We start from the raw sequence: 23,960 nt of genomic DNA, 5'->3' as shown, positions 1-23,960 counted from the left end.
CTCACAGGAAACCCAGAGATACAGTCTCCACTTTCTCCCTGGAGCCAGAGAAAAAGTGGCCCTGAAGTGGTGTTTTATTCTTAATTATTTTTTATCAGAGGAAATTCTCTGTAAAACCGGTTTTGTGGGAGAGCCCTGAAACCCCTTCCCCTCTTCCACTTCCTTGGATGGTCATAGGGGACGGGATGGGAGAGGGCATTTCTGGGCAGGGGAAGAGAAGGGAGAGACCCCAAACCTCTGTAAGCCTCAGGACCAGGAGGGGAGCAAACTGCTGTATGACAAGTAGCCTCCCTGTTTCTGCCATGCAGCGCCCACCCACTATTCCAAATGAGGGCCTGTCACGGCAACTCAAGCTCCCCAAGCCATCGCAGAAGATGCCTTTTAGTTAGCCCTCCTCCGGATTCCTTGCCAACACCTTTCCATGGGAGCATACCTGAGCCTTATTGCTGCTCGCTAAAAAGTGTTCCTTTGGTCCTGCTGACCTTGGGTTCTCTCCAAATGCATCAGATTGTGGCTGACCCCCTTGCTAAAGGTAGATTTGAAGAAAAGATTCTGTTCTCATTTGAATTCAATTTATGTCTCCCTGTCCAACTCCATTCTCCTAGAAAAAGACAAAAAGATGCAGAAAATCAGGAGGGGAGTAGGCAGCAGGGGAAACACACCAGGACAGTCTCTGCAGCCCCCCCGGTGGAGTGAGTGTCCACATGGCAGCTGGTGTCTGCAGTCCCCTCCTCTGGTCTCCCAGATGCTTCCTCACAAACTGAAAGTTGAAGGCTCTTGCATACTTTGGAGTCAATGCTTTCCAAGACTATGGAGGTTTCCACAGCATCTGCTCATCTCCAATCTCCAGTGCCCCAAGTCCTGCAGATGGGTGTGCTGCACATGCCCAGCAGACAGACTTTATTTGGCTCCAACCTACAGCTGTGCATCCAGCACCTTCCAATCTCTGGCATCACCTTTTTGTGCTCTGTGGAGCCTGTGGTCCTTGTAGTCCATGGAAGGTCTAGTGAGCACAGCCTGACCTCTTGATGTGGTTTTATCTTTTAGTCACTGCCTCTGCTGCCCACCAAATGTGGAGGGAACATCTCTTCTCACTTGTTGCTTTCAGATTCAAAACCAGAAGCTCTAGAGCCCTGGCCACAGGCTGCATTGGAATGTCTTCTGGATGGAGTCCAAGTGGGGATTTCCTTTGATTTGTGCAGGTGTTGAGGTCACTGTTCCCTGAGGAAAGAGGGGTGGTGGTCTTCCTCTCCATGAAAAGGAGGGGCTTTGCAGGCACATAGCTTGGGCTCCAGGCCTACTGACCTCATCTCTGGCCCTCCACAGGTGACTTGTTTCCTGTGTACTTCTCAGTATTATTAGCATATTGATTAGAGATGTCGACTGATCTGGCTCAGTCTTGGCAGAGATGCTATGCTGTCCCTTGTTGCCTGGGGAAGGACTGGGGCCATTTTCATTTTTTTTTTCTCTTCCACATCATCTTGTTCAGTTGTTGAAGTTCTTCATATAGTTTGGAAACTAAACTCTTATCAGATATACAATTTACAGTTATTTTCTCCAACACTGTAGCTTGTCTTCTCACATTTTGATACTCCCTGGAATTATTAATGTTTTAGTTTGGATAAAGTACCATTTAGTTACATTTTTTGTGGCTTGTGGTTTTGATAATACATTCATTGTTTAATACAAGGTCATTGAGATTTATTCCTACATTTCAAACTAAGAGTCTTTTTGACAAAGGTCTTATATTCAGTCAACAATCTATTTTGAGTTAATTTTTGTTCATAGCTTAAAGGAGGTATCCATCTTCATTTTTTGCATGTAGACATGCAGTTGTCCCACTGAATGGACTTGGAATCCTTTTCAAATAACAATTACTCATAGATGTCTGAATTGATCTCTAGGCTGTCAATTCTATTCCTTTGAACTATATGCTTGTCCTTAGGCCAGTGCAATATTGTAAGATTACAGTAGCTTTGTAGAAAGTTTTGAAATACAGAGGTGTGAGTTCTCCTAGTTGCTTCTTTTGAAAAATGATCTTACCTATGCAGAGTCTCTTGCAATTTCATATGAATTTGAAGATCTCCTTTTCCAGTTCTTAAAAATAATGCTTCTGAGAAATTTGAGACGGTGTTTAGTAAGTAGATTGTTCTATGTTCTGTATGCATTACACCATAAGAAGTCTCCCCACCCATGAACACAATTTGTCCTTCAGTTTATGTATGTATGTCTTTAATTTCATATAGCAATGCTTTGTAGTATTCAGCATGTAGGTCTTTAAGCTCCTTGTCAAAATTTATCCCCTAGGACTTTATTCTTCCAGATGATACTGTACACGCAACTGCTTCCTTAATTTCCATTTTGGACTGTTCATTGCAGGTGTATAGAAACAAAACAGATTTTTTTTTTCTCCCAGACCCACTCACCAGCACCAGGAAATGGAGACAGGTGGCAGCAGAGCTCACAACACCGCATCGGAGACTCTGGATGGCACCATAATACAAGGAAGAGCTGTAATCCAAGGAAGCCTGGAGCATGGTCCTGTGGCCTCCCACCCGTCCACAACAGCAACAGCAGGAATGGAACCTGAAAGAAGACCACTGTTCCCTGGGCTGAGCTGCAAGCGAGCCCTGTCTGTGCTGGGCAGCTCCCACAGGTACAGGGGACAGGAGTGTTTCCCCTGCAGTGGGAACCCAGCTTCTTGCTCTACCAACAGCCAGGCATAGGGCTGATGGGATTTTCTTTCAGGTTATCCACAGAAATATGCATCTCAAGTTGACCAGAAGGAAATTCAAAGGAAATACCTACAGGAGATATTCAATCCACAGGAGGCCAAGGTACACTCACTAGACTTACCATTGAGGATGAAGGTCTCATGAGCCCCACAGAACCCAAAGAGATGTTCTGGGAGATTGACAGTGGCTGAACACAAACAGCCATGAGTGGGACCTGAACCACCACCACATGCTGCTGTGACATGTGTCATGCTGGGCTGCAGGAAGTTTTGCAGGGCAGGATGGAAGTGTGAAGATGCACTGGTGGGGTCTCAGCGGGGTTCCACCGAGAAGGAATTCACAACTTCCAGAGCCTTCGGAAACACTGCCACCAAATCACTAAGGAGCTTCTGCTTTAACAGGCTCCCAGGAGACGACGTGAGAGACAAGATGAGGGCCACTGGCCCTCGCCACCATGCTGGAAGAACAAAAGAACAGACCCAGGAGGTGTGAGTTCTCCTGCTTACTTCTTTTGAAAAATGGTCTTATCTATGCAGTCTTTTGCAATTTCGTATGAATTTAAAGATCCACTTTTCCAATTCTTAAAAATAATGCTTTTGATAAATTTGAGACGGTATTGAGTAAGTAGATTGCGCTACGTTCTACAGACATTGCACCATAAGAAGTCTTCCCACACATGAACATGATTTGTCTTTCAGTTTATATGCTGGTGAGTGGGGGCTGGTGAGTGGGTCTGGGAGAAAAAAAAAAACTGGTTTTTTTTTCCATAAACCTTCAATGAACAGTCCAAAAAGGAAATTAAGGAAGCAATTGCATGTACAGTATCATCTGGAAGAATAAAGTCCTAGGGGACAAATTTTGCCAAGGAGATTAAAGACCTGTATCCAGTCTCTAGAGTTCCAGCCAGGTGGTGTGTGGAGTGGACACGTGGCAGCAATGGCCCACAGGCCCCTCCTCTTGTCTCCCAGTCGTCCCCCACCCTTTAAACCTGGAGCCATTTCTCTAGGTTGGTGAAAATGTTTTTGAAGGCCCTGGAGGTCCCAGATATTTTCTTCACTTGGATCCCTTGAAGACCCCACCATGGCAGTCTGCAGACCTCCACCCTCCAGTGAACAAAGTCCTCCCGGCCCAGTGTGGATCCAGGGAGCTCATGATCTTCATCCCTAATTTAAAGTACCTTGACAGTGGCTGATCCTCCTCACGATAGAATCTCTTTTTTTTGTATTTCCTCTCCCCTCTCTCTTGCTTCCCCCAGCACATCCTAAGCAAACATTGCTGCAGATATATTCCAAGAACTGCCTCATAGTCCCTCGCCTGCCCTGGTTGTTACCGGAAGGAGAGACTGGCCGTATCTCATGGGGAAAATTCTGCTGCTCACCCAAGTGGCACTGCCCCACAAAAACAGTTTTCCCAGGAAACACCTAGGGGGGAATTAGTTCTCTCAGGGTGGCCCTCCCCACTGCAGCTGCTGTGGGCAGGGGGTGAGGCCACAGGGCCAAGCTGGGGACCTGTGCTGGGCTGGGGCCCTTCCGAGGGATTCTCCCCGGGGCTGAGCCCTGATGCTGGGCTGGGCTGCACCGTGTCCATCAGGGATTCCTGGTGCAGGTGGGGCAGGACCAGGCCTTCCACAGATGCAGCAGTTTTGAAGGTTCCTGCCTCTGGTGTCTTTTATCTTTCCCTAACCTCATCAATGAGGGCCTGCTCAAGGCTGATCCTCTCTCTAGAAGAGGGTATCACAGGGTTGACTGGTTCTGGGGGAGAGGTTGTGTGTGCAGGAGACAGTGGTGGGCTTCCCCCCATCCTGGCCTGGAAGGGGGCTGGCAGGAATGTTGGCTGTGCTCCAGGCCTTCCTCCTGGACTTGAACTGCATGTACTCCTGTCCGTTTTTCACGAAGGAATCTGAGGGAAGGATTATGGGCTCGCTGTATCTGCTGCATGGGCTTGGCAGACACACCATGCTGTTCCTTGTGGTGTGGGGATGGAGAGCCACTGTGCTTCTGAACAGGTGAGGGCTGGGGCTGCAGGGGGATGGCAGAGTCCTCCTGCTTCTGACTGCCCAACAGCAGATACGTGCCCATAATATTGTCGTGCTGTTTGCTTAGGGATTCCCTAATTTCGTCGTTAGTGTACCCCATTGATAGCAGTGCGGTGCACTGTGCATCTTCATAATCTGGGAAGGGCTCCACATAGGGCATTAACTCTTCTTCATAGCCCAGATTTACCCAAAGATCACTGACTATGATCTGGAGGGTAGCTCTCTTACAGGCATCTACTGTAAGATGTTATTTTATCAGGCCTACACAGTCCATGGAAATGTATGAGGGGACACAGAACTGCCCACTCAGTACCTGATCCCGCAGGTCATGGAAGTTGTCAGAATCAGAGGGCAAATCCCTGCTCACCATGGTGTAGAGTATCACCCCCAAGCTCCACACATTGATCATGGGGCCGTCATACTTCTTTCCCTGGATTATTTCAGGAGCAGTATAAAGGAGACTGCCACACAAGGTTTTTAAGCATCTGGCTACTGGTGAATGGGCTGTTTAACCTGAAATCTGCTAGTTTTACATTCCTGTTGGCATCCAGGAGCAAGTTTTCTGTTTTCAGGTCCCAGTGGGCAATACCCTTTTTGTGGCAGTCATACAGAGCAGATAGTATTTGCCTAAATTTGGCTTTGGCTTCTTGTTCTCCCAGAGGGCCTTGGTCCACTATGTATTCAAAGAGCTCTTCTCCTCTAGCGTACTCCATGAAGAGGTACAGGGTCTTGTCATTCTCGATGACTTCAAATAATTGGGTCACATTTGGATGTTTTAAGGTCTTTAAGATGCTCACCTCTAGGGAAAGCAAGCAGAGGCTGGTGGAGTCAGCTTTGTTTTACTGGATGATTTTCACAGTGACCGCATGGCCGGTGAGCAGGTGCCCTGTCAGTTTGACTTCAGAAAAGCCACCCTTTCTGATGGTTGTCAGGAACCCATATTTCCCAATGTGAGTCTCCTCCTCAGCATACATGGCTGAAAGAGCCTGCAGCGTAGTGAGCTACTGCCTGGCTGAGGACCCGGTAGCTCTAGGTAGACTTTCAAATGGGAAGAGGTGGTGACAAGTTGGTAAAAATCACCAAAAACACAACTCTTCCAAAGTCTACTAGATGAACTGATAAACAATGAAACCAAATAGAAGAGAAAAAGAACAATATTAAAAAATAAAATAAATAAAAATAGAACAGAAAAAAACAGGATTGAAAAAGGAAAAGGAAACTTTTTAAAATAAAAGAAAAAGTGAAAATGTAAAGGAATTTAAAAAATAACAAAAAGGAAAAAAAGAAAATCTGAGGAAAAATAAGTAATGGAAAAATAAAGAAGATGGAAAGAATAAGGAAAACAAAAAGACTAAGGAAAACAAACAAAAAAACCCAAAATAAACAGAAAACCACAAGAACAAGATATAAACAAACTATGATTAGTCCTAGTCCCACAGGTCACCAAAAACAGCTTCCTGGGTGAGCGGACCATGAACCAAAGATGCAGGGCCTTATATAGGGGCTCAGAGCTCTCTAACAATGGCTCCTTGTGAGGATATCATAACCAGTGGACCAGTCCAGTCTGTGGATCAACCACACTGGCTTCTCCTTACTTTTTGGTCTCAAAAACCCTTGACACTTTTTTTTTTTTTTGTTTATGAACATAAGCTTTATTATATCTAGTAATAAAGACAAAGATCCAAAGAGTTTTAGTCATTTTTTCCTGGACATTTTGATGAACTTACAGGAAACACAGAACAGAAATCTACATACAGTCTCAGTATGAAAATTTTCAGGGATCCTTTTTACCTATGGTAGGATGCTCTTTCTCCTGTATTTATAATGTGTGCACTTTTTAATTGACTTCAAAGTACTAATACTTATGCATATGCTTAAGCAAAGAAGAATCTCTATTAAGGAGACTCTGCATTGTACTGCAAAACTGGAACCAGTTACTAAGTAAAGTATGTTGACAGTGTTTACTAAAAACAGAATCCTTAAAGTTATATTAGATTGTGAAATGGAACAAAGAACAATTTAGGTAACATCAGGACCCAGGGCCTATAACCAAATTTTAAAAGAAACTGTTGTAACTAAATCTTGCAAGAAACTCCACTGTCATGAACTTTATAAGACCCCTCTCCTTGGCACTCCTCTCTCTCCTCTCTCTCTCTCTCTGCACAGAATGGTGGAACACTGACTGCACTTTCCCAGCCCACTGCCATCTGGAAAAATCGTCTCCTTGTTTGTAAGCCCCTAACTAAACTTATGGGTAACTCCATGCCAGGTGTGTTCTCTGGTCTTGGGTCTAATCTGGGTTGGCAGATTTGGTGTGCCAGCTGGGAGACCAAGGAACTGCCAGCAGTAATGGGGGGAATCTGTGAAACGTCCATGTGGGGAGAGTGGCAGTCTTTCTGGACAAGAGGGGGCCACCAAGGGAGCTCCCACTCAGCAGCTGGGGGTAATGTGAGGATGCTGCCATGCTGGTGGAAGGAGCCTGGACACTTCCAGCCACGTTGAGGGGGGGTGGTGGGCATGTGCGCTTTCAAGTCAGTTTGTCAGACATCCCCAGAGGCCACAGGGTGCAGGGCATGCCTAGAAAAGACCTATAGTAAATTTGAAGTTGATGCAAAATCTTGAAGAACACACCAGCAAAAAAATCCAATGGCATATTTAAATTCTTATACAACAGGGCCAAGGAAGATTTAACCCAAGAATGCAAGAATGGTTCAATATGAAAAAATTAACCAGTAATGACTCACTATAAAGCTTTAGGGATTAAAACTCTATGGTAGTAGTGAAACACCAGACAAGGAGAAAATTGGAAAAGAAAGAGAGCAAAGAATATACAGTCAATAGTCAAATAATCTTTGAAATGGACCAAAGGCAATTCAAGGGAGGAAGCATAGTTTTTAAAACAAACGGTGCTAGAAAATGCAACGCAAAATGTAAAAAAATGGAACTCGAACATAGACTTTACAACTTTCACAAAAATTCACTCAAAAACTATCATAAATCTAGAATTAAAAAAGAGCACAACTTCTACCACATAAATCATGGGAGAAAATTTAGGTGATGATGAATATGGCAATAACATTTTATACCACATACCAAAAGCATGATTTGTGTTTTTTTAAAAAAAAGATAAATTTGACTTTATTAAAATAAAAAAAAGAGAACACTTTGTTCTGCAATAGACACTGTTAAGAAAATGAAGAGATAAGCTACAGCCTGGGATGAAATATGTGCATAAGTTTTCTATAAACTAGAAGTTCTCTAATGAAAATGTTTGAAAATACTCTATAAAAAAGCAAAGTAACATGCAACATTAGTTCAAGAATGAAAAACAAATGTAATCCCATGAATTGCTGCAGATACTCCTTTTGAGAAAATCCAATACACTTTCACGATTAAAAGCAAACAAACAAAGCAAAGAATGCATAGCAAGCATCATACTCAATGGTGAAAGAATAAATGCTTTCATGATAATATCAGGGATAAATCAAAGATGCCTACTTTCATCACTGCTATTCATCATTGTCTTGGATGTTCTGGCCAGAGCAATTTGGCAAGAAAAAGAAAAAGCATCCAGATTGGAAAGGAAGAATTAAACGCTATATGCAGATGACATGATTTATATATTAAAAACCCACCACAAGAAAGAGGCAAACTTATTCATTGTTGGTGGCAATGTAGAAAGGTAGAACCACTCTGAAAGACAGTGTGGAGGTTCCTCAGGAAGCTGAGTGTAGATTTGCCACATGACCCAGTTATTCCATTGCTAAGTATATACTCAGAGGAACTGACAGTTAAGACACAAATGGACATTTGTTAATCAGTGTTTATTGTGGCATTACTCAAGATTCCCAAGAGATGGAAACAGCCCAACTGTCCATCAGTGGACAAGTGGATAAACAAACTGCATTATATACACATGATGGAATGTTATGCAGCTGTAAGACAGAACAAAGACATGGAACACAATAATGTGGAGAACATTATGTTGAACAAAGTTAGCCAAAAACAAAAGGACAAATACTGTATGGTCTCACTAATATGAACTAAAATTAATGAGTAAACTTTGAGACTTAAAAGCTGATAACACATGTTACCAGGAGATAGAAAAAGGGTAGAGATCAGGCATTTGAGGCTGAAAGACTACAGAATGTTCAGCAGGATTGATTGTAGAGATCCAGAAATAGCATAATACAGTGTGATGGTAGCACAATATTAGAAGTACACTGAACAAAGACATCTGTGAATAAAGCTGAAATAGCTGGGATAGGAGAATGTATGACACCAGAGGTAAAGACAGATGATAAAGACTGGGATTGTGTAACTTGGAAAAAACTGGAATGGCCAATGACTGTCACTAAATGTACAACTATGAACATGTTTTTACATGTGGTAGAGCAAATATATGTCAACCCATGCAGAGTGTTGAAAAAAGGGATGGTGTTTGGGAAAAAACATAAAGCAAACTGGGTCTATGGTCAACAGTAACTTTGCAATATGCTTCCATTAAATGTAACAAAGGGAATATACCAGAGCTAAATGTGCCTGAGAGGGGGATATAAGGAAGGGATACGGGATTCTTGGAAGTGGTGTTGTTTTCTGTTGTTACTATCATGCTGTATTTATGACATTTTAGTTTTCTTTCTATTCTCTTTTTTGTTCACTAAGAAAAACCTGTTTTTGTAAAAACCCTCCACAATTCACAAAATACAATTAGTTATAATAAAAAATGTCACCAAAGTTGCACAAAAATCTGTTATTTCTCTACTACAACAGCAAATAATCTTAAAGGGAAATGAATAAAAACTACTTTTACAATAGCATAAGAAAGAGCAAAATAGTTAGGAAGAAATCTAATGAAAGATGTGCAACCTTTGTAACCTGAAAACTAAAATTTTGCTGAGATACCTAAAAGGAAGGGGACCTTCAGAAGACATTTTAGGAAGCTAATATGAATGAAAACATATTTACCACCATTACTGGTTCATGAGAAATTTTTAAACATTATGGTTATGCCCACTGAAAACATGAGCAAAAATAAGAAAATTTAAAAATATTTTTGAGAAGTTAATTTTCACTAAGCGCAAGAAATTAACATTACAATAAATACAGGATTTGTAATAAATACAATTATAAACTTGAAATGTTTTATTTCTAATTTCACTTAGTTCTCAATGTTTCAATAAATTTCAACTAACAATGTTGCAGAAAAACTGCCATTAACAATCAACAGTAGTAAATGAACAAATATAAAAATATTCTCACATGTGGGAGAACAAATAAATGTCAACCATGCAGAGTGTTGGAAAAGGGATGGTATTTGGGAAAAAAATAATCAAAGCAAACTGGAGTCTATGGTCAACAGTAACATTGTAATATGCTTCCATTAAATGTAACCAAGGCAATATACCAAAGCTAAATGTGTATGAAAGGGGGAAATAAGGGATGGCTATGGGATTCTTGCTAGTGGTGGTGTTTTCTGTCCTTACTATTATATTGTATGACATTTTATTTTTTCTTTTTATTATCTTTATTAGTCACCAAAGATAAAAAACACAACTTTTTCATAATAGTATGTTCAAGTGCTGACTTTGGTGATAAATGCACAACTATATGATGATACCTTGAACAACTGATTGTACATGGTGGATTATTGTAAGTTATGTGAATATAAATATAAAATTGTAGGAAAAAATATAAATGGGGGTAAAAGTGCTGAAGAAAACATGGAGAGAGGGATGTACCTATTTAATGTTGTTGAGGCAGAATGGTATAGACTTCCTGGAGGTCACTGTGGTGGTGCCACAAAAAGCTAAGTTTGTGGGGTCATAAGATCCTGCAACCTCATTATGGGGTATGTACTTGGAAGATCCGAAGACAGAGACATGAATGGATGTTTGCACATTGATGTTTATGGAGGCAGTATTCATGATTTGCAGTGGATTGAGGTGGCCTAAGGGTACACTGAATGAGGAACAGAATGGTGAACTGTGGTGTATGCATACAATGGAATATTGAGCAACTGTGAGAAGGAGTGAAGTTGTGAGACAGGTAACAAGGTGAATGGCAACTGTAGGCAGCATTTTGAATGAAGTAAGCCAGAAACAAAGGCAAACACTATAATGCGTCAGCAATATGGACTAACTACAGTGTACAAACTCAGAATTGAATCTCAAGGCACAGCCTAACAGGGAAATGATTATTGTAATGGTCCCTAGATTGTAAATTCTTACAGCAGTCAAATCTATTCCTGAATTATAATGGCTGTCTCCAAACTCTGAGATGTTGATCCCTTGGTGTATAACCTGATTAGTCTCTGGATTATTGGGTATCTGTGTCACACCTGAAACTAAGAGCTAGAGCTCAGCAGGTATGAATGTCAGTGTTAATGCATACAGTAACTGTTAAAAAAAAAAAGCTGAAAAAGAGCCCAGACTTCAATTAGAGATATGAATGAAGCAGATCTGGTTAAGACTAGGGCAAATAGGGCCAAAAGGTAAAGGTTGAAGCTGTGTGTGAAAACTTCAACTTCCATGTGAGACCAAGGAAAGAGATGTTTACTTGCTGTAGGATCTATATTTTCTAAACTATATAACTTCTACAGTCAGTTTGTTCAAACACATTTTACATGGAAGTTTGACTAGGAAGTGAGATATGGTAAGTCTGTATAGGTTAAAGTGAAATAGCAGCACATCCCAAAGTAATTTGAGTGGATAATAAAAGTATATATTTGGGGTCCCCCTGAGGAGTTGGGGAGGATGCGGAGGTATTGGACTTCCTCACTGGATTGCCGCCCTGGTGGACATTCTTATGCACTATATAGATAACCCTTTTTAGGCTTTAATGTATTGGAAGAGCTAGAGGTAAATACCTGAAACTACCAAAGTCCAACCCAGTAGCCTTGACCCTTGAAGATGATTGCATAACAATGTAGCTTTCAAGGGGTGATTGTGTGATTGTGAAAGCCTCATGGATTGCCCACCATTTATCCAATGTATGGATGGATGAGTAGAAAAATGGGGACAAAAACTTAATTGGCTGGGATGGGGGGATGGTTTGGGTGTTCTTTTTACGTTTATTTTTTATTCTTATTCTGATTCTTTCTGGTGTAAGGAAAGTGTTCAAAGATGGATTGGGGTGATAAATGCACAACTGTGTGGTGGTGCTGTGAACAGTTGATTGCACGCCATGGATGACTGCACGGTGTGTGAGTGTATCTCAATAAAACTTAATTAAAAAAATTAACAGAATGGGCAGGGCAAGATGGTGGAGCGGTGAGCTGTGGAGTTAATCACTCCTCTAGGGAAGATGGTAATTAGCCAGGAACTGCATGAAACAGCATTTCCAGGGTCTCCCGGGAAGAGTCACGCATCAGACACAGACTGGAATGGGTTGGAACAGCTGAGATCCCAAACTTGTAAGTTCCCTGGCCACGGGTCTCATGTCTCTTGCTGCCCAGAATTAACAAATTAATTAATTAGCTTTTGAAGTTGGGGGACTTCAGGGTGCTAGAGAAGGGCTAGGCTCTGGGAAGGGGGGGCACATAGAAGTGGACACCCTTTCCTTCGCACCAACACTTCTTGTTCTTTTTTTCTACAATTTGTCCCTTTTCTTTACTTGCTCTCTGACCCCTTATCATTTAACACTTCAATAGTCCCCTGGTAAGGGCCAATGAAAAGTGTTGGAGAGTAACTATCCAGACAACAGCCTAAAGCACTAGGCAAAGCTAGGGAGCTGGGGAAGAGCCTTAAAAATGGATTTTTTTTTCCTTTCCCTTTTCTTCCTCTTTTTTGTGAAAATACCTATTTCAAGTAGCTTTTTACAGAAAGCTGAGCTCCTGGAAGGGGAGGAGCACAAAAAAAGGGGCACCCATTAGATGGCTCCAAAAAGGCTTGGTAATTTTTCTGCATCTTGTTTATTTTCCTTTATCAGTCTCTGACTCCATTATCTTTTTACACTTCAATAGCCCCCTGGAAAGGGTGGAATTAAAGCTCTTGGACAGTAACTATACAGCTTAAAGCACTAGGCAAGGCTTGAGGTCAGGGGAAGAGCCTTAAAAGGGGATTTCTTATTTTTTTTTTCTCTCTCCCTTTTATTTTAAAAAAATATTCTAAGCATGATACAGAAAGCATCAGGTATTTGCAACTGACCTCTGCAAGGGGGAGCTGAGAAAGGTCTGACATAAAAAGCAATGTACCAAAAAACCAACATGGAGGGCTAGGTGAGACAGGGCTAAGGAACACCTCCATGGAAAACACTAGATAAGGACCAGAGAGTGACCCAGAGTACCGGTTACAGTGATGTGCCAGCTGGACAAGATCTGCTAGTTCCCAGGGCTGTATACTTGGTGAAACTGCGAGTCTGCATTCTGAAACAAGTGAGTAAGCTGGCTGGAAGTCCCACAGCCATGTGGCAATCTGGGGAAGCCAGGGTTTGGCGTCTGGAGACCAAAGGGCTCTTTTAATTAAAAAAAAAAAAGATAAATAAAAGGGAAAAAACCCAGGAGCAGCTGCAGGTGCAATTGTGGGAACCACACAGTAAAACACAGCAAGAGGGGGCTGGGCTGGCCTCTCAGTGTCTGGCCTGGAAGATAGCCCGCTGCAGATATCTCTGAGACCGGGGGAATGGAGGTAAGTGCCAGAAGCCGAATGAAACCCTGCGACTAGCAGCTCGCTCCAGGGAGGGCTGGATAAACTCCTGCTTGAGGCCTGTGCCCACAGCCCAGAGCCCCCGCCAGTTGTCCCGGAGCTGGGAAGGAGGAACTGTGCAAGGAGGGGGGTGTGGAGACACCCCATTTGGACATTTTTGCATCAGGCTGAAAGCAAGCCAGCTGGGCCCGGCGGCCTGGGGCTTCCCTTGAGGGATGGCGCGCACTGATGACGTAGCACAGCATTCCCTCCAGAGGTCCTGGAGGATTGCAGCTGGGCGGGGTGACCCACTTGGAGATTCCAGGGACACTACACAAAGTCCGGTGGGTTTGTGGGACAGTGAGAGAGAGGGGCTGGGGCTGAAATGAAATGAAGGCTTGAACTCCTGCCTTGAATCTCTGGGAACCGGGGGGATTTGAATATTGAGGTTGTCCTTCCTCCCTGGCCACGTGTACAAGAACCCTGCTTTCAGGGAGGATGGCTCCAGCAACACCCCAGGCTGAGTTCTCCGGCTGGACCCCACAAGAATCATTTCCCCACATACTGCAGGGACAAGGTGGAGAACTGACTTGAGAGGTATAGGTGACTCACAGATGCCATCTGCTGGTTAGAGAAAGTGTACATCACCAGTGTTTCTGAAAAATTAGGGTTTTTTTTTTTGTTCACAAATTGAAAGAACCCTGTCTAGCAGAGCAAATGCCAAGAGGCCAAAACAACAGAAATCTCAATGCATATGAAAAAAATAGACAATATGGAGAATCCAACTCCCAAACATACAAATCAAGTTATCAGAAGAAACAAAGTTCCTCACAGAATTAATCAAAAGAAATGCAATCAAGGAACAAAAACATGGCAAAGGATTTAAAGGACATCAAGAAGACCATGGCCCAGGATATAAGCTACATAAAGAAGACCCTAGAAGAGCATAAAGAAGACATTGCAAGAGTAGATAAAAAAATAGAAGATCTCATGGAAATAAAAGAAACTGTTGGCCAAATTAAAAGACTGGATTTTCACAATACAAGACTGGAGGAAGCTGAACAACATCTCAGTGTCCTAGAAGTCCACAGAACAGAAATGAAAGTACAAAAGAAAGAATGGAGAAAAAAATTGAAAAAATCAAAATGGAGCTCAGGGAAATGATAGATAAATAAGTGTCCAAACCTAAGACTCGTCGTCCCAGAAGGGGAAGAGAAGGGTAAAGGTCTAGAAAGAGTATTCAAGAAATTGTTGGGGAAAACCTTCCCCAACTTTCTACACAATATAAATACAAAAAGCATAAATGCCCCAGGAACTCCAAATATAATAAATCCAAATAAACCCACTCCAAGACATATTGTGATCAGATTCTCAAATACTGAAGAGAAGGAGCAATTCTGAAAGCAGCAAGACCTAAAGAAAATCTTGTCAAATACAAAATTCTTGGTTGACAATTTTCTGTCAGCATTTTAAATACTTTGTGCCTCTGCTTTCTGGTCTCTATGGTTCTGATGAGATATAGACATTAATCTTATTGGGAATCCCTTGTACAACATAGCTTGCTTTTCTCTTGCGGTTGTCAGAACTCTCTTCTTGGCCTTGGCATTAGACAATTTCCCTTCTATGAGTCTGGACTTAGATTTCTTTGAATTTATACTACTTGGCATTCTCTGGCCTCCTTGAATGTGCATGATCGTGTCTTTCATTAAATTTGGGGAAATTTTCTGTCATCATTTCTTAGAATATTCCTTCTGCCTCTTTCTCTCTTTTCCTTCTGGGACTGGCATAAAGCACATAATGGTATGTTTGATGGTGTCACACAGGCCTCTTAGGCTCTGTTCATTCCTTTTTATTTTATTTTTCTGCTCAACCTGAATCATTTTGATTGTCTTGTCTTCAAGTTTACTGATTCTTTCCTCTGCTAACTCCAATGTGTTGTTGAAACTGTTCATCTGGGGAATTTTTTCATATCACTTATTGTGTTCTTCAATTTCATTATTTCTCTGGAAAGACTCCCATATTATTTATTCATTGTTTTCCTCATATCCTTTAGTTCTTTCTCCATGTTTTACTTAATCACCTAGTCCATGTTGAGGAACATTACTTTAAAGTCTCTATCCATTGAGTCCAAAGTTGAATCCTCTTCATTGATGGTTTCTTTCTGGATTTTCATCTTGTTGTATGGGTCATTGCTTCCTGTTTCTTTGTTTGCCTTGTAATCTTTTTTTTTTTTTTTTGTTAATTTCTTTTTTTTTTTATTAAATTCAGTTTTATTGAAATACATTTACACACCATACAATCATCCATGATATATAATCCACTGTCCACAGTATGATAACATAGTTATGTGTTCATCACCACAATCTGTCTCTGAACATTTTCCTTACATCAGAAAGAACCAGAACAAGAATAAAAAATAAAAGTGAAAAAAACCACCCAAATCATCCCCCCATCCCCACCCCATTTGTCCTTAGTTTTTATCCCCATTCCTCCACTCATCCATACACTAGATAAAGGGGGTGTGGTCCACAAGGTCTTCACAATCACACTGTCACCCCTTGTAATCTACATTATTATATAATTGTCTTCAGGAGTCCAGACTGCTGGGTTGGAGTTTGGTAGTTTCAGGTATTTACTTCTAGCTATTCCAATACATTAAAGCCTGAGAGGTGTTATCTATATAGTGCATAAGAATGTCCACCAGAGTGACCTCTCGACTCCATTTGGAATCTCTCAGCCACTGAAACTATTTCGTCTCATTTTGCATCCCCCTTTTGGTCAAGAAGATACTCTCAGTCCCACGATGCCGGGTCCACATTCATCCCCGGGAGTCATACTCTGTGTTGCCAGGGAGATTACACCCCTGGGAGTCGGGTCCAACGTTGGGGGGAGGGCAGCGAGTTCACCTGTCGAGATGGCTCAGTTAGAGAGAGAGAGGGCCACATCTGAGCAACAAAGAGGTACTCAGGGGGAGACTCTTAGGCACCATTACATACAAGTTTAGACTCTCCTTTGTGGTAATGAGCTTCATAAGGGCAAGTCCCATGCTCGAGGGCTCAGCACATCAAACCGCCAGTCCCAATGTTTGTGACAACATATGCTAGGGGATCAGCATCTCAAAGTTTAGAGATAGGCCTTACACTTCAGGGATAGAGTTAACTGCTGTAAGAGCTTACAATCTAGGGACTATTACAATTATTGTGTCCACGTTAGGCTATGTTCTAAGATTCAATTCTGAGTTTACACATTGTAGTTAGTCCATATTGGTGAGGCATCATCCCTCTCACCATGTTTTCCTCCAACACTTTACTCCTATATATATATTTTCCTACAATTTTATAGAGTTATATTCACATACCATACATTTATCCACAGTGTACAATCAGTTGTTCATGGTATCATCATAAAGTTGTACACTTATCACCACAATCAGCATTTGAACATACTTATTACTACAAGAAAAAAATTTTTTTTTGTTTTTTGTTTTTTTTTTAGCAATAAGAAAAAATGATAAAAAGAAAAATAACATGTCATACAATACAATATACTACTAAGGACAGCAAATAACACCACTACCAAGAATCCCATATTACTCCCCCTATATCCCCTTCTCATATACATTTAGCATTGGTGTATTGCCTTTGTTACATTTAATGGAGGTATATTACAATGCTACTGTTGACCATAGACTCCAGTTTGCTTTGATTATGTTTTTTCCTGAATACCATCCCTTTTTCAAATTTCTACATGGTTGACATTCATTTGCTTTCCCACATGCAAAAACATTTTTATATTTGTATATTTAGTAAACAGTCATTGGCCATTCCAGTTTTTGCCATGTTATACACTCCCAGTCTTTATCATGTATCTTTACCTCTGGTGTCATACATTCTCCTATCCCACCTCTTTCAGCTTTACTCACAGACATCTTTGTTCAGTGTACTTACAATACCGTGCTACCATCACACAGTATTATCCTGTCTATTTCTGGATCTATGCAATCAATCCTAAACATTCTGTAGTCCTTCAGCATCAAATGGCTGATCTCTGCCCTCTTTCTATCTCCTGGTCACCTGTGTTTGTCAGCTTTTAACTCCCAAAGTTTGTTCATTAATGTCTGTTCATATTAGTGAGACCATACAGAATCTGTCCTTTTGTTTCTGGCTAACTTCACTCAACATGATGTCCTCAAGGTTCATCCACATTATTACATGATCCATGTCTTTGTTCTGTCTTACAGCTGCATAATATTCCATCATGTGTATATACCACAGTTTGTTTATCCACTCGTCCTTTGATGGACATTTGGGCTGTTTCCATCTCTTGGCAATTGTGAATAATGCTGCAATAAACATTGGTTTACAAATGTCTGTTTGTGTCTTAAGTTTCAGTTCCTCTGAGTATATACCCAGCAATGGAATAGCTGGGTCATATGGCAAATCTATATTTAGCTTCCTGAGGAACCTCCATACTGTCTTCCAGAGTGGTTGCACCATTCTACATTCCCACCAACAATGAATAAGTGTGCCTCTTTCTCCACATCCTCTCCAGCACTTGTCATTTTCTGTTTTTTGGATCATGGCCATTCTGGTAGGTGTGAGATGATATCTCATTGTGGTTTTGATTTGCATTTCCTTAATAGCCAGTGAAGTTGAGCATTTTTCATATGCTTTTGAGCCATTTGTATTTCCTCTTCAGAAAAATGTCTGTTCATGTCTTTGGCCCATTTTTAATTGGATTGTTTGTTCTTTCTGTTATTGAGATGCAGGATTCCTTTATATATTCTGGATATTAAACCCTTATCTGATATGTGGTTTCCAAATATCATCTCCCATTGTGTAGGTTGCCTTTTGACTTTTCTGACAAAGTCCTTTGATGTACAAAAGTGTTTAATTTTGAGGAGATCCCATTTGTCTATTTGTTCTTTGGTTGTTCGTGCCTTGGGTGTGAGGTCTAAGAAACCCTACCTCCTTTCACAAGATCTTTAAGATATTGCCCTACATTTTCTTCTAAGAGTTTTATGGTCTTGGTGCTAATGTTTAGGTCTTTCGATCCACTTTGAGTTAATTTTGTTATAAGGTGTGAGATGGACATCCTCTTTCATTCTTTTGGAAATGGATATCCAGTTCTCCAAACACCATTTATTAACAGGCTGCTCTTTCCCAGTTGCTTCGGCTTCACTGCCTTATCAAATATCAGTTGTCCATAGATGTGAGGGTCTACTTCTGAACACTCAATTCGATTCCATTGATCAGTATATCTGTCCTTATGCCAGTACCATGCTGTTTTGAGCACTGTAGCTTTGTAATATGCTTCAAAGTCAGGTAGTGTGAGACCTCCCACTTCACTCCTCTTCTCAAGACATTTTTGGCTATTCGGGGCACCTTACCCTTCCAAATAAATTTAGTTATTGGTTTTTCTATTTCTGTAAAGTAAGTTGTTGGGATTTGAATTGGTATTGCATTGAATCTGTAAATCAGTTTAGGTAAAATTGCCATCTTAACTATATTTAGTCTTCCAATCCATGAACATGGTATGTTCTTCCATTGTTTCAGGTCTTGTTCAATTTCTTTTTGCAGTTTCTTATAGTTTTCTATGTAAAGGTCTTTTGTGTCCTTGGTTAAGTTTATTCCTAAATACTTGATTCTTTTGGTTGCTATTGTAAATGGGATTTTTTTCTTGATTTCCTCCTCTTGTTGCACATTACTTGTGTATAGGAACACTACAGATTTTTGATCTTGTAGCCTGCTACTTTGCTGTATTCATTGACTAGTTCTAGTAGCTTTGCTGTAGATTTTTCTGGATTTCCTACATATAGAATCATGTCATCCACAAACAGTGAAAGCATTTCTTCTTCCTCTCCAATTTGGATGCCTTTTATTTCTTTTTCTTGCCTAATTGCTAAAGCTCAAACTACCAACACAATGTTGAACAACAATGGTGATAGTGGGCATCCCTGTCTTGTTCCTGATCCTAGAGGAAAAGCTTTCAGTCTCTCCCCATTGAGTGTGATGTTAGCTGTGGGTTTTTTCATATATTGCCTTTATCATATTGAAAAAGTTCCCTTCTATTCCTATCCTTTGAAGTGTTTTCATCAGGAAAGGATGTTGAATTTTGTCAAATGCCTTTTCTGCATCAAGCGAGATGATCATGTGGTTCTTCTGCTTTGATTTATTGATGTGGTGTATTACATTAATTGATTTTCTTGTGTTGAACCAGCCTTGCATACCTGGAATAAATCCCACCTGGTCGTGGTGTATAATTCTTTTAATGTGCTGCTAGATTCGATTTGCGAGTATTTTGTTGAGGATTTTTGCGTCTATATTCATTAAAGAAATTGGTCTATAATTTTCGTTTTTTTGTAGTATCTTTGCCTGGTTTTGGTATTAGGGTGATGATGGCTTCATAGAAAGAGTTAGGTAGCTTTCCCTCTTGTTCAATTTTTTTGAAGAGATTGAACAGGATTGGTACTAATTCTTTCTTGAATGCTTGGTAGAATTCACATGTGAAACCATCTGGTCCTGGGCTTTTCCTTTTTGGGAGCTTTTTGATGACTGACTCAATCTCTTTACTTGTGATTGGTTTGTTGAGGTCATCTATTTCTTCTTGAGTTAATGTTGGTTGTTTATGCTTTTCTAGGAAGTTGTCCATTTCATGTAAGTTGTCTAGTTTATTAGCATATAGTTGCTCATAGTATCTTCTCATTATCTCCTTAATTTCTGCAGGGTCGGTAGTTATATTTCCTTTCCCATTTCTGATTGCATTTATTTGCATCTGCTCTCTCTTTTTTTTTTTTTGTTAGCCTAGCCAGTGGTCCATCGATTTTATTGATTTTCTCAAAGAACCAACTTCTGGTTTTGTTGATTCTCTCTATTGTTTTCCTGTTCTCAATTGCATTTATTTCTGCTCTAATCTTTGTTATTTCTTCCCTTCTGCTTGCTTTGGGGTTAGTTTGCTGTTCTTTCTCTAATTCCTCCAGGTGAGCAGTGAACTCTTCAATTTTTGCTCTCTCTTCTCTTTTAATATAGGCATTTAGGGCAATAAATTTCCCTCTCAGCACCACCTTTGCTGCATCCCATAAGTTTTGATAAGTTGTGTTTTCATTGTCATTTGCCTCGCGGTATTTACTAATTTCTCTTGTAATTTCTTCCTTTACCCACTGGTTTTCTAAGAGGGTGTTGTTTAGCCTCCATATGTTTGTGAATTTTATGACCTTCTGCCTTTTATTTATTTCCAACTTCATTCCATTGTGGTCTGAGAAAGTGTTTTGTATAATATCAATATTTTTAAATTTGTTGAGACTTGCTTTGTGACCCAACGTGGTCTATCCTAGAGAATGTTCCATGAGCACTTGAGAAAAAAGTGTATCCTGCTGTTGTTGGATGTAGTGTTCTATAAATGTCTGTCAAGTCTAGTTCATTTATCATACAATTCAACATTTCTGTTTCTTTAGTGATCCTCTGTCTAGATGTTCTATCCATTGATGAGAGTGGTGTATTGAAGTCTCCAACTATTATTGTAGAGGTATCTATTTCTCCTTTCAGTGATCGCAGTGTTTGGCTCATGAATCTTGGGGCATTCTGGTTTGGTGCATAAATATTTATGACTGTTATGTTTTCTTGATCAATTGACCCTTTTATTAATATATAGTGTCCTTCTTTGTCTCTTTTAATTGTTTCGCTTTTGAAGTCTAACTTGTCTGATATTAATATAGCTACTCCCGCTTTTTTCTGGTTGTTGTTTGCATGAAATATCTTTTTCCAACCTTTCACTTTCAGTCTATGTTTGTCCTTGTGTCTAAAGTGAGTTTCTTGTAGAGAGCATATAGATGGGTCCTGTTTTTAATCCATTCTGCCAGTCTGTGTCTTTTTATTGGGGAGTTTAATCCATTTACATTTAGTGTTATTACTGTAAGGGCAGTACTTTCTACTACCATTTTGTTTTTTGGAACTTATATGTCATATCCTATTTTTTCCTCTCCTTTTACCTTTCCTGATAATCTTCATTTCTGCACTCTTCTCCAACTCACTCTCTCCTGTCTTTTCCTATCAGCCTGTAGCGCTCCCTTTAGTATTTCTTGTAGTGCCAGTCTCTTATTCACAAACTCTCTCGGTGTCTGTTTGTCTGAAAATGTTTTAATCTCTCCCTCATTTTTGAAGGAAAGTTTTGCTGGGTATAGAATTCTTGGTTGGCAGTTTTTCTCTTTCAGTATCTTAAATATATCATGCCACTGTCTTCTTGCCTCCATGGTTTCTGCAGAGAAATCTGTACATAGTCTTATTGACTTTCCCTTGTATGTGATGGATTGCTTTTCTCTTGCTGCTTTCAGAATCCTCTCTTTGTCTTTGACATTGGACAATCTGACCAGTAAGTGTCTTGGAGTAGGTCTATTGGGATCTATTCTATTTGGGGTACGTTGTACTTCTTGAATCTCTAATTTTCTGTCTTTTATAAGAGTTGGGAAGTTTTCAGTGAATATGTCTTCTATTACTCTTTCTGCCCCTTTTCCCCTCTCTTCTCCTTCTGGGATACCCATAACACGTATATTTGTGCGTTTCATGTTGTCACTGAGCTCCCTAAGACCCTGCTCATATTTTTCCATTTTTTTTCACCATCTTTTCTTTTGTGTGTATGAATTCGAATGACCTGTCTTCCAGTTCACTGATCCTTTCTTCTGCCTGTTCAAATCTACTGTTGTGTCCCTTCATTGTGTTTTTCATCTCCTCCATTGTGGCCTTCATTCCCATGAGTTCTGCCATTTGTTTTTTTAAGTTTATGAATTCTTCTTTATGGTCAGCCAGTGTCTTCTTTATATCCTTCAGCTCTTTTGCTATATCTTCCTTCATTTCATCAAATTTATTTAGCATTAGTTGCCTCCACTCCTGTGTCTCAGCTGAGCTATAAGTTTGTTCCTTTGGCTGGTCCATGTTTTCGTGTTTCCTGGTATGGCTTGTTATCTTAAGTTGTCTAGGCATCTGATTCTCTTGATTAGTTTATTTTGGAGCTTGTTTTCTGTCTTTTACCTAGTGGTTTTCTTGTTGGTTGGCTTTGTTTTCTGGCCTCTGTTATTCAGTTCAGCTTATTCTAGACCTCTAACTTAGGTTCTATTTAGTTGATCAGAATTTTTCCCCCTCTTGTTTTTTCTGTTTCTTGCTCTGCCTCTATGTAACCTTTTTGTGAGTGGGTCTCCTCAGATATGGTCGACCCTAGTCAGATTTTCCCAGTCTAGTGAGGCCCAGGTCTCAGTGGGAGGGTATGGAGTTTTCCTGAGAATGAGACCCTCCTATGAGGCCTTTAGAATTGGTGCTTTTCCTCTCCTGTCCAGCAGGTGGCGCTGGCCAGCCCGCAGCTCCCCCACCAGTGTAAGGAGGTGTGGAGCCTTTAGTTCTCCTGGTGACTCTGATCCTGTCGGGGGCGTGGCTGACTGAAGCAATGTTCGCTTGCATCCTAGAATCCTCAGTGACCACCCCTGACACCTGCTTAAACAAGACAAATATCTTCCTCTCCTTGTCACATCCCACGTGGGTTGAGCCCCTGCAAAAATCAAATGCAAACTCCCCAGTCCCCACTCTTGCTTGATCAACTGCTGTGACTATAACACTAGAAGCACAGGCCCAGGACCACTGTAACCTTATGGTCCCCACAAACTTGGTGGAGACCACACTCCTGATGTGTTTCCCTGTACAGTCCTGCAGGGCACACCACTCCTTCATGTTCTAGGACCTTTGAGGTTTAAAAAACTTTTCTTTAACAAATCTCTAGTGTTGCTCATCCTTGTTCCACCTATCTAAAGAGCTTCACAATGGACATATGTTTAGAAAATTGTAATTAACATCCAAAAATAAAACTTGGCCCTAAGCTATGTAAAACATAAAGCTTATTAAAATCTTCCAAAGTAGACAAAGACACAAAAGACAAAGTGATGGCTCCTTCTTTCCCCCAGTCTTCATTTATGAAAAGAAACAGGCCTGTTCTAAGCCCAGGAGATCAGGTCAAGGACCATGGGGTGCCCAGGCTCCCTCCCATGGGTGCCTGCAATTACTCCAGGGAGGGAAGGCTGAGCACCTTAGAGATCCTTGAAGATGCCCTTAAATTTGAAAAATTGGCAAAACTGTTTCTCACATTCCTAAGTCATCACCCATTGGAATGAACACAGAGAGCATTGGCATGTCTGACCCTGGCTCCAGGGTGTCTTGGGAAAGTCCACCATCCTCCTAGCCTTGGAGAGAGAACAAGTCAATCCTGACCCCACTTTGCATACCAGGGGGACCTTTGGTCTTCTAGCTGGATGGCATGTCCCCATCCTTGGCCAAAACTCAGCCACAGCCATGTCACCATCAACATCCTCAAGGCCACCAGAGGCCTCAACCACATTCAGATGTGCCCCATCCCCATCTGGTCCCAAGTACCCATCTGCAGTGGTGACCACATTCATAGTCATGTCAGCATCTGGAGAATGTCCTCACCTGATGCTTACTCCCTGCTCGGAGCTGCATCCTCTTTAGTCTTTGGCATTTGGTCCTGCTGACAGCTGCCTGCCTGGACAACTTGTCACTCCTCTGCTTC

General features: G+C 41.0%; 1 protein-coding gene across 1 annotated transcript; it reads right to left on the bottom strand.

Annotated features, from left to right (window-relative positions):
• Positions 1–4,468: 4,468 nt before the first annotated feature.
• On the bottom strand, positions 4,469–23,835 carry LOC119530644 (serine/threonine-protein kinase MARK2-like). Its single transcript, XM_037831535.1, has 4 exons — positions 23,730–23,835; positions 5,304–5,569; positions 5,084–5,200; positions 4,469–4,978 (listed from the first exon to the last, which is right to left on the bottom strand). The coding sequence occupies exons 1-4, from the start codon at positions 23,833–23,835 to the stop codon at positions 4,469–4,471; spliced, it is 999 nt and encodes a 332-aa protein (XP_037687463.1).
• Between the last annotated feature and the right edge of the window lie 125 nt (positions 23,836–23,960).

The sequence above is a fragment of the Choloepus didactylus genome, chromosome 3 (genome assembly GCF_015220235.1).
Source record: "Choloepus didactylus isolate mChoDid1 chromosome 3, mChoDid1.pri, whole genome shotgun sequence".
In the NCBI taxonomy this organism is placed as follows: Eukaryota; Metazoa; Chordata; class Mammalia; order Pilosa; family Megalonychidae; genus Choloepus; species Choloepus didactylus.
This window is presented reverse-complemented; position numbering and strand designations above follow the sequence as displayed.

Excerpts from the sequence above, each read along its gene's own strand:
- LOC119530644 (XM_037831535.1), bottom strand. The coding sequence starts at position 23,835 with ATGACTATGAATGTGGTCACCACTGCAGATGGGTACTTGGGACCAGAT. Across the intron at positions 5,570-23,729 it reads TGGCCTTGAGGATGTTGATG|AGGTGAGCATCTTAAAGACC; the intron begins GTGACATGGCTG and ends TGCTTTCCCTAG. Across the intron at positions 5,201-5,303 it reads TCCTGGATGCCAACAGGAAT|GGAAAGAAGTATGACGGCCC; the intron begins GTAAAACTAGCA and ends GAAATAATCCAG.